Below are 10,905 nucleotides of genomic sequence, written 5' to 3' on the forward strand. Positions count from 1 at the left end.
CTGCTCTTCTTAGTTTGCGGAGAAAGAAGAGACGCTGCTGTGATTTCTTGGCCAGTGCTGTGGTGTTGTACGTCCAGGAGAGATCCTCTGTTATGTGCACACCCAAGAACTTGGTGCTGCTCACTCTCTCCACAGACGCTCCGTCAATGGTCAGAGGAGCATGTTGGGTGTGCATTCTCCTGAAGTCCACAACAATCTCCTTCGTCTTCTCCACATTCAGAGAGAGATTGTTGTCAGCATACCACGTGGCCAGGCGTCTCACCTCACTTCTGTAGTCGGTCTCATCCCTGTTGCTAATGAGACCCACCACCGTTGTGTCGTCCGCAAACTTGATGAAGAGGTTGGAGCTGTGTGATGGAGTGCAGTCATGGGTCAGCAGAGTGAAGAGGAGGGGGCTCAGCACACATCCCTGCGGGGCCCCCGTGTTTAAAATGATGGTGCTGGATGTATTACTGCCGACCCGTACTGCTTGAGGTCTTCCGGTGAGGAAATCCAACAGCCAGTTGCACAGTGAGGTGTTGAGCCCCAGCTGGACCAGTTTTTGAGTGAGCTGTTGGGGGATTATAGTGTTGAATGCTGAACTGAAGTCTATGAACAGCATTCGAACATATGAATGGTGTCTTGTTCAGTGGTGGTCGTCTTTCAGCCTTTCTTACCTTGGCCATGTCTCTGAGTATTGCACACCTTGTGCTTTTGGGCACTCCAGTGATGTTGCAGCTCTGAAATATGGCCAAACTGGTGGCAAGTGGCATCTTGGCAGCTGCACGCTTGACTTTTCTCAGTTCATGGGCAGTTATTTTGCGCCTTGGTTTTTCCACACGCTTCTTGCGACCCTGTTGACTATTTTGAATACATACAGTGTAAGAAATAACAATGCAAGGCTGTTTTACCGGTATTTATGGGACTGGTTTAATATTCACATTTTCTGTTTACAGTAGTTCAATGAAGAGCACTGACTATAAGAAATTACTGTCTACAGGAAGCATGCTGCTTAAAGCAAAACTGGGAGGTGTGCAGAAATTTGCTAGAGTATCTGAGCCAAGCCTTAAGGAATTTTGATTGCCGGTAAGAAACCAACATGGTATAAAAAAGGTGTTCAATGTGCTTTAAGTTCTTTTTGTTATTTAGTCTCTTCAAACTGCATTTTATGATTAATTGAAAATGATCTACGTTTTGGAATCATCTTAGCTACGAATGTATATTTAGTGGAAAAACTGTATAATGTGAGTGTAACTCCTAATCTACCACTTATCAAGCATGTTACTGGCGCTTAATAATTTAGTTTTTATTTGTTTGAGTCACTTTTGAAAAAGCTAAGCAGAAGTTATTTGGAGACGACAGTGACTGCCGTTGGTTGAAAAGAGAGGTAAAAAAAACTTCAGTGGTGTTGCACACCATTTTATATTATTTTTTAAAGTCATTATTCAATACGTTGTTATTGTTAACCCTTTAAAGCCGGTCAGAGCAGCACGCTCCGTTTTGTGTAACTATTTTTAAATCCCTGTAGAACCTGAACCGTGTAAGCTAGCGCAAAAAATTTTTTTTGCATATGAAACCAGAGGAGTTGTACTTACATCTTATGCCATCAGCTTGTCCTCGGTCACGTTTTCCTTCCACATATAGCTTTGCAAAAACTGCATAAAAAGCGCTTGCAGGAACAAAAACATAATATTCCAGAAACACGCTTTGCCGATCCGATCAGCTGTTCGTAACACTTCCCACAGTGAAACAGACGTCAGCACGAATTATAGCATGTCCGCTATTTCCTGCCCAAAACCGGAAGTGACGTCATTTTCGTGGAAAATGTAGTTTTTTACTTATAGGCCTTAAAAGCTTATACTGGTGTTTTTATAAGTCACGTTTGACTTTTCTGAATAGTTTCTGCTTAGAACTCGAATTGCACTGCTGGAAATAGTTTATTTTGATGCACCTGCTGTTTTCTTTGCGAATTTGCATCATAGGATTGTTTTTTCGTTTTTCCTGCAGTATATAAAAATTGGTGTATCTCCAAAATAAAACTATGAAGACACTCAAAATAAATTTCCTGTTGTTGTAAACTATTTTTTGCAACTTTTTTGTATTTAAAGTTTTGAGGGATAAACCTCTTAAATTTCTCCAAGTAGAAATGTATGTAAAAAACAAAACAAAAACGATTTTCAATTTTTTTGTAGTTTATTGCACTTTTTTGCAATTAATGTAGTTACTATGGACTTAATGCATACATATTATTAAAATATGGGCTATAACAGTTGTATAGCAACTTGAAATGCTCCTACAAATGGCACTACAACATGTAAAAAAAAACATAAGCTCTTGGTTCTATAGTAGGTCGTAAGGGTTAAATAAATATCGTCAAATAATCGAGATCTCAATTTCAGTGAAAATAATCATGATTATCATTTTTGCCATAATCGAGCAGCCCTAATGTCATGTAATCTTTTTGTTTACTCAAACTTGTGTGCTTGTTTCCAGCATTTGCAAAGTTTGGTGTGCCAGCTGTAACAAAAGGAGTGAAAGTTTTTGATAGTTCAGGGACTGAGTTGGATGATGATATATTTGAGGATATAGTAACAGATCCCTCAACTGGGGTATTAACCATCAAATATGAAAAAGGTTTGTTTGAGTGATGTGTGTTTCACTGGATGTCATTTTTTTAATATCATTATTACATTGTTTATTAAAAAGAGTTTATAAAATGTGTCTATAGAGGGACCATGTAAACTCATTTGTTTTGCTCCTGTTTTTGAGGTCTGGAAACAGCTGCTGCAGAAGTGTCTCCTGAGCAGTCCCAGTTATCATCGCCACATTCATCAGATTCACAGGATATGGTCATCCTTTCAGACAGCCCTTTGAGGAAACATCAGAAGCTGGATGCAGAAGTTAAGCAAGTAAGAGTTAGCAGATTTCCACATTCTTCTAACAGTGTCATTTTTGTTTGTAGTTTAAGTGCTCTGAACTGCAGTGGTTATATCAACATGTAGAATGTTTTTTTTTTTATTGTGTTTTCCAGTTGGTGGAATCGATTCTCACCAGCAAACCTGGTGGAGAACGTATAATAAATGAATACAATCGGACCAAGTCCCTGGTGGATGAAACCAGAAGAAAAACATACTGGTCAACATACTTGACAGAAAAAAATGGGTAATCTATTTCTGGCCCTGTGATTTTACTATCATTTTCAAATTATTTTAAATCTCTATGAATTCCAGGGAAGCTGACTAGTTCTTTTCCTTTTGATCTTGCAGTACATCACCACCACGACAGGTAAAAGAAATGTATGCCAGAGGAATTGTAACCTTTTTCTCTTACCTCAGTGGCCTGTACTCCAAAAATGGCTATGTAGGTAGCCCATAGTAATAACTGATACAACCAAAATCACGTTTAAACATTTTAAATCCGGGCGGCACGGTGGCACGGTGGTTAGCACTGTTGCCGCACAGCAAGAAGGTCCTGAGTTCAATTCCAACACCAGGCCAGGGTCTTTCTGTGTGGAGTTTGCATGTTCTCCCCGTGTTTGCGTGGGTTCCCTCCGGGTACTCCGGCTTCCTCCCACCGTCCAAAGACATGCAGCTTGTGGGGATAGGTTAATCGGATAATCCAAATTGTCACTAGGTGTGAATGAATGTGAGTGCGAATGGTTGTCTGTCCCTGTGTGTTGGCCCTGCGACAGACTGGCGACCTGTCCAGGGTGTACCCTGCCTCTCGCCCTATGACAGCTGGGATAGGCTCCAGCGCCCCCCGCGACCCTGAAAAGGATAAGCGGAAGCGAATGGATGGATGGACATTTTAAATCCTGCTAAAATGTATGTTCTTATCAACTCTTCATTGTTACATAACTTATTTTGTTTATTCATTTATCAGTGTCTGTACATGTCACTCTCCAAGGAACATTATTATGATGGCGAGGGTAGCACTGGGTACTTGGCCTGGAGGATTAAAGCCATACAGAGATGCACTGCTAAAGGGAGGCGATTATCATCTGGAGGTAACATTTATAATTCAGTGGAAATACATAATACAGTTCCACATTGTGGTTCTTTATTAATAATGGTTATTAAATGTTGTTATTAGTTTTGATAAAGCTGTATTTCATATTGTCTAGCACCAGGAGATGGATCATCGAGTGAAGACCAGTGTGGTGGACCAACTGTCAGACGAGAGTTGCAGTTTGTTACAGAGAAGTTACTGAGTGAGGATGAGTGCAAGGAAGCAATCTCTCTGATGAAACATTCAGCTGATGAAGACACAGTCAAGAAGAAGATGAAGTTGACATTTGTTTATCGACACAACATGGTCCTTGGCCTCCTGCTGTCAAGCAACATACTGTCTGTTTTTCCACGTTTCAAAGATATCAAAGGCTTGGTGAATATTTGTCATTACTTTGACAATGTAAACACACTTTAATATTTTGTAGATAGCAGATATAATTCTCTATCCCTGTTACAGATCGAACAGGATTTTGTACTGATGTTTGGTGAGGATGTATCAGGCAGGTTGCTGGAGAGGTGGCCAACAACATTCAAAAGAAAGATTATCCAACAAGGCAGAAAGCTTCCTTCTACCAGTGACCTGGAAGAACTCTTGCTGGCAGCTGACTCACCTGAGGATGGCACTGAAGTTAATTGGTGAGCTGTTGTTTCTTTGATTAGCACATTCATAGCATATATAATGTTTGTCACAGAACAGTTATCCTTTTTGTCTTTTGGGTCTACTCAAACATTTTATCAATGCATTGAAATATATTGTTGATGATGACTTTATTAAAAACAAATAATTTTTGCAGGCTGGGACAGTGACCTCTCAGCAATTCTATTGCTATTACATCTGATTCCACCATCTGGTCAGGGTCGGAAGAGACCAGGAAAGGTGTCAGCTTCTCAAGCAGAAAGGCGTCTTGTGGTCTTCAAGAAGGTTTGTGTTTCTTTTCTATTTTTATGTTATGAATTACCAGTTTAAGAAACACTTGATTCTTATTGCCTGTCTGTATTTGTCTTTTCAGACTGGAACAAATATCCAAGAGCACCTTGATTCCATCACTACCAGCACTCAACCCTACCTCCTGGCTGTTGGGGTGAAAAAGAATGACATCCACCGGTTCTTCATTATTCTTGACAAGAATGCCATGCCATGCAAGTCTACCTCTTCACTTGGTACTGTTGATGAACTGTTTAAAGCACATTTTGTGTTTGGCACATCTTACAAACACTATGCTTCACAACATGTACATGTTCATCCAGACCACAGGTTTTAGAAAATATTTAAATACCAAACACCTTAACTATTTTGACCAGCAGGCTGACACTGATGTTAATCTACAGCCTGATGTGGCAGTTAAAGAAGTTAGCACTACAGGGGAGGTGATGTCAACTAATGTAGAAGAAACACCCACAACATCTGAAAAGGTCAAATAAGAGCACTTTGGATAGGTGTGCCTCTGCTGTTGCACAGCTCAGGGCAGCTGGATTAAGCCAATCTACTGTGAGTAGTTTTGTCTCCTCAATGGAGGAAGTGTTTTTTGAGATTCATACTCAGGCTAAAGATGCAGCCTTACAGAGTGTACCTTTACAGTACACCACAAGTAAAAATAAATATAATAGTAATAAAATAAAGCATTGGGAGTCCTTTAGCCTGGAAAGATTAGCTTTAGGACCAGGAAAGATGGTGACACTTGGAGAGCTGGAAGAAGGTCCAGAATTTGCTTGGAGCTGTGTTGTCTAGCAGTTTGTTTTCAGCTAAGTGGATAATAACACACAGTACAGAGTACCGCCCTGACTTTATCATCTGTACAGATGTAGTGTCTGAGATTCTGCTTTTTTGTAAGATCAAAAGTATTGTTGTGAAAGATGACATTGTGTTGCTCTGCGGAAAACTGATGGAAACCCTGTGTTTTGATGACCATCATCATGCATTTAGGGTCAGACTGCATCCCAATATGGTGCTGAAGGTGTTGAACATAAATGAGCTGTGTTGCTTCTTCAAATCAAATATGGCATTTCAGATTCCTCCCTGTATATTGCCGTTTTATGCCGAACTAAATTCATTGTTTTAAAGTGTTTTATACACTACATGAGATATTTTTATATTTTGAGCCTGACATAAAAATAAAGCTGTTAAATGTATTATCTAGTTGTGGTTTTTGCTCACTTGTTTTATATGTAAAAGCATTATTAAAAACCAGGTTTTCATGCTGCAAAACAGTGAATTGAGTGTAAAGGTAACACTACAGGAAGAGTTTTAGTAACATTACTTGGTGTAAAATTAATTACAAATTTTACTCTATGAGAGCTAATTTTTCACTAGAGATTAGTGTATGAATAACACAGTATAGAGTAACATGACACTACTAGTAGTGTTAAGTTGATTTAACACTATGCGGTGTTACTCAGTGTTAAATTTTTACTCTATTTAGTGTTAAATTTACTCTAAAATTTTAACACTATAGAAAGAGTTGATTTAACACCAATTCTGAATGGCACCAAATAGACTCGGAAACAGTGTTAAATTTAACTCTTTAAGTGTTAGTTTGACACTGCAAATTTTACTGTGTACATTTAAGCTATATAGTTCCCTCTGTGATAACTCTGCTATGAATGCCTCTTATTAACTTTTATGCTTTTACAACCCACTATGAGCAAACACTCAGCAACAGTGGGAAGGAAAAACTCCCTTCTTGAAGGAAAAAACCTCTGGTAGAACCAGGAAATCTGTCTAAACTAGTTGGGCGTTAGAGCAACAGATGCAAGTCTTCAGATCATTTGCAGTGTGACTGTCTTTGTGCACACTTTAACCTGATTCAGTTTTCTTATTTGTCAAAATGCACCATGGGTAAAAACAAAACAAAACAACAAAACAAAATAGTAATGAAGGAGAATCCTCAGCAAAGATGAATTAAACAAGTTTTATTTTGATCAAATTTTACTTTAAGTAAAACACATCTTTATTTGATGACTTTAATGTCATCAAATAAAGACAGTTTTGATGGAGCTCCTGACCCAGCCCAAGCTCTCTATGAAGACGAGGAAAAACTCCCCAGGGGGCCAGATCGATGGGAAGAAACCTCGGGAAAGCCCATTCAAAGAGAGATCCCCTTTCCTGGGATGGCTGGGGGGGTTACAGGAACTCCAAAAAAGCTAAATTTTTATTTATTTTCTTTTTAAGATTGACCCACTCTATCTATTCCTGTCCAACAGAAAAAAGAAAGGAAGTTACTACAATGTATCACACTTACATGATAAGGTGTGAATTGTGTGTTTGTGTGTGTTATCTTAGCCAGGGGTGAAGCTGGAGCTCCTCCAGTGTTGGGCGCTTCTCCGGGGCTAAAGCTAAACATGCGTCCAAGAAATTCCGGCATTCTTGAAAGAAAGAAAAGATCAAAAAGATGAAGATGATAGTTCTAGTGATCCAAGGCAGCAGTGAATCTGGAAGTGTGAAGTTTTCTTACCTGTGGACAGACGCTTTTTGATGCTCAGTTGCTTTGTGAGGAACCTCGCGGTACTAAAGTATCGTGCATGAAGCGCTTCATACAACACCACTCCCATTTGCCACACCGTGGTGGGTCCACACCTGTAGCAGCTCCTAATGTACCACTCGGGAGGGATGTGAAGAGGAGTGCCTAACAAACAGACACAATTACAATTTCTTCTAAAACAAAAGACACAAATTGTTACATCTGTGAAAAGCAAGAGCAGAATATGTTACCATAGAAGATGCGATACAGAGATCGCTGTTTAACAAAGCAGCTCAGTCCAAAGTCAATGATGCGAACTCGAGGCACATCTGAGCCGGTCTCAATCAGAATGTTTTGTCCCTTGATGTCCCGATGAAAGATGTGTTTCTCCTCAAGTTCCTTTACAGCATCAACTAGTTGCTTCAGAATGACCTGGAAAAGATGAAAAACACAATAATGAGTTAATGCTTTTCTGCCTTGATTGAATGCTGTACAGTCTAAGGCTCTTCCAGTCAACTTACCTTGGCCGTGTCCTCTGTTAAAGTTCTTCCATTTTCTGCTTTGTATTTTTGCAGGTCCACAGCGGGGACAGGTCTCTCCAGCACCAGGATCAGCTCTTTGCCAAGGTCGAACCACTCCAGCAAGGACACAGGTGCTGATATTCCCACTGACCCTTCTGCTTCACCTGCAAGTTTAAGCATAATGGCCACTTCCACCGAGAGCATCTTCCCATTTTCATCCTGAAATATTACAACAAAGTGGATGATGAGGAACGCCGCATTCAATCCAGTAATGTGAAACTAATTCAAGTGTTGGACGCTTACCGCCACTTTGCAGTAGACTTTATTTTTGGGAATGTGTTTGATGGCAACCTAGAAGACACAGAGCATTGGTGAGCATTTCCTCAGTATGACATAATGAAAGGTGGAAACACAGCAGACGTCTCAGTTTACGATATTATCCATTATCTGCGTCACTGCCTGTGTTACTACCATCATCTGAACACTTACTGGAAAACGATCTTCTATCCGGTAGCCAGCAAACACTGCTCCGCAGCCTCCTTCTCCGAGCTGGTGCTCCTCCACATATCTGGCTTGGAATTCACCTGAACAGACAAAACAGCAAATCTGGTTTTATTACAGCTGTGACACAAATGACTCTCCTCTGTAGCCTAAATGTTCCTTCTGCCCTTCCCCTGAATATAAAACCCAAGCTGCTTGCTACTTACGTTTTTGGTCTGCCACTGATTTTTTGCCCTGGTCCACATTCCTTTTTTTTTTCTTGAGTGGCTCTCTGTTGTCTCCCGCGGCCTTTCTTTTGCCATTTTTTGTGCACTCCTGTTTGTTGTTCAAGTCTGGAGATGTGGAAAACACCAAAAGCACATCAGCTCACTGGATGATAGACACAAACACTAAACACCAATATCTTAAACCTAGCAACCACACTTAATCTACCCCCTTATTCAACTAATTAGCCTACCTTTACCAGAGTCCAACGAGAAGGATGCTTGCTCCTCGTCACCGCTCATATGGTCGAGAAGTTTAGCCTTCTTTGCTTTCTTTGTTGTGCCCTCTTCATCTTGCACAACCTTGCGCTTCACACCTTTGACCACATCTGAGCTGGTGGAAGGACCAGCCTGCTCAGCGACCCTCCTCCTTTTTATTGGGGTCTTCTTTTCAGGACTGGCCTTTCTTTTAGCAGTCCTGCTCTTACAATCTATAAACGACAACAACACAGTGGTGAAAAAGAGTCCCCGACATCAGGACTGGAAGCAGTTTGATGGCAAAGAATTTGAAATTGCTTTTGCTTAAATTATCACAAGTTTATTCTTGGGATAAAAAAAACTGACCAGTGCGAATTGATACTAGGTTCACTAAGTCTTAGATCTTGATGACACTTGTTGGTCTGTTTTTACTGTTGAGTCCAAGAATAAACTTATTACATTATTTTACCAAAAGACCGGTAACCTTCCTTTGATTAGACATCTTGTATTAAAGCTATTTTCAATCAAACATATGATTCAAATACTCTAAAAATGATTCACACGGTGTCAACATTTCTAGGATTTGGATTTTACCAGGATTTTATTTTATTATTTTACTTACCTTGATCTCCTGAATCTTTCTTATCAGCTGGAGTGGTCATTTTTCTTGTTTCCTTTTTCATTGTAATTTTGGAGAACTTTTAAAATCGAAAATGTAAACCGTAATGAGTTAAGATTGAGTTAATATTCCTTCAAATGTGCACCTTTCAAATGCTTGACTTTTCTAACTGAATTCTGTAAGTGAGCTTTATAAGTAAACTCTGGAAACTACGGCAACACAACATAGAATCTTGCCTTTCAGTGACTTCACTGACTGCCAGCAGTTCAAAGTAGTTTACAGAAAAACACTCTGGCAAACAAAGCCATAATATTTCATATAATTCAATCATTTCATATCAGTTAAACAGTTTCTTTCATTATCGTTCATCGTTTGTATAAAGACCTCATGTATGGATGACAGTATGAAGATTTGTGGTTGACCACACACTAATACAGGGAGTGCAGAATTATTAGGCAAGTTGTATTTTTGAGGAATAATTTTATTATTGAACAACAACCATGTTCTCAATGAACCCAAAAAACTCATTAATATCAAAGCTGAATGTTTTTGGAAGTAGTTTTTAGTTTGTTTTTAGTTTTAGCTATTTTAGGGGGATATCTGTGTGTGCAGGTGACTATTACTGTGCATAATTATTAGGCAACGTAACAAAAAACAAATAAATACCCATTTCAATTATTTATTTTTACCAGTGAAACCAATATAACATCTCCACATTCACAAATATACATTTCTGACATTCAAAAACAAAACCAAAACAAATCAGCGACCAATATAGCCACCTTTCTTTGCAAGGACACTCAAAAGCCTGCCATCCATGGATTCTGTCAGTGTTTTGATCTGTTCACCATCAACATTGCGTGCAGCAGCAACCACAGCCTCCCAGACACTGTTCAGAGAGGTGCACTGTTTTCCCTCCTTGTAAATCTCACATTTGATGATGGACCACAGGTTCTCAATGGGGTTCAGATCAGGTGAACAAGGTGGCCATGTCATTAGTTTTTCTTCTTTTATACCCTTTCTTGCCAGCCACGCTGTGGAGTACTTGGACGCGTGTGATGGAGCATTGTCCTGCATGAAAATCATGTTTTTCTTGAAGGATGCAGACTTCTTCCTGTACCACTGCTTGAAGAAGGTGTCTTCCAGAAACTGGCAGTAGGACTGGGAGTTGAGCTTGACTCCATCCTCAACCCGAAAAGGCCCCACAAGCTCATCTTTGATGATATCAGCCCAAACCAGTACTCCACCTCCACCTTGCTGGCGTCTGAGTCGGACTGGAGCTCTCTGCCCTTTACCAATCCAGCCACGGGCCCATCCATCTGGCCCATCAAGACTCACTCTCATTTCATCAGTCCA

General features: G+C 39.9%; 3 protein-coding genes across 3 annotated transcripts in view; 2 read left to right on the plus strand and 1 right to left on the minus strand.

The window, feature by feature from the left end:
- The window catches only part of LOC113009184 (uncharacterized), a 32,601-nt gene extending 31,337 nt beyond the window's left edge, over positions 1–1,264 (plus strand). The window contains exon 23 of the transcript XR_003270126.1: positions 980–1,264. The gene's annotated coding sequence lies outside the window, so the exon portion shown is untranslated. The remainder of the gene's footprint in view (positions 1–979) is intronic.
- Positions 1,265–2,435: 1,171 nt separating this feature from the next.
- LOC113009185 (uncharacterized) lies at positions 2,436–6,154 on the plus strand. The gene is made up of 9 exons (XM_026147366.1): positions 2,436–2,613; positions 2,749–2,888; positions 3,011–3,141; positions 3,246–3,339; positions 3,862–3,985; positions 4,103–4,362; positions 4,447–4,625; positions 4,784–4,911; positions 5,000–6,154. The coding sequence occupies exons 2-8, from the start codon at positions 2,826–2,828 to the stop codon at positions 4,794–4,796; spliced, it is 864 nt and encodes a 287-aa protein (XP_026003151.1). The 5' UTR covers positions 2,436–2,613; positions 2,749–2,825; the 3' UTR covers positions 4,797–4,911; positions 5,000–6,154.
- A 730-nt stretch (positions 6,155–6,884) lies between these two features.
- Positions 6,885–9,858, minus strand: LOC113009771 (serine/threonine-protein kinase pim-1-like). The gene is made up of 9 exons (XM_026148300.1): positions 9,553–9,858; positions 8,927–9,163; positions 8,676–8,801; positions 8,458–8,552; positions 8,272–8,319; positions 7,969–8,187; positions 7,699–7,879; positions 7,442–7,612; positions 6,885–7,352 (listed from the first exon to the last, which is right to left on the minus strand). The coding sequence occupies exons 1-9, from the start codon at positions 9,611–9,613 to the stop codon at positions 7,261–7,263; spliced, it is 1,230 nt and encodes a 409-aa protein (XP_026004085.1). The 5' UTR covers positions 9,614–9,858; the 3' UTR covers positions 6,885–7,260.
- Between the last annotated feature and the right edge of the window lie 1,047 nt (positions 9,859–10,905).

Source organism: Astatotilapia calliptera, chromosome 17 (genome assembly GCF_900246225.1).
Source record: "Astatotilapia calliptera chromosome 17, fAstCal1.2, whole genome shotgun sequence".
In the NCBI taxonomy this organism is placed as follows: domain Eukaryota; kingdom Metazoa; phylum Chordata; class Actinopteri; order Cichliformes; family Cichlidae; genus Astatotilapia; species Astatotilapia calliptera.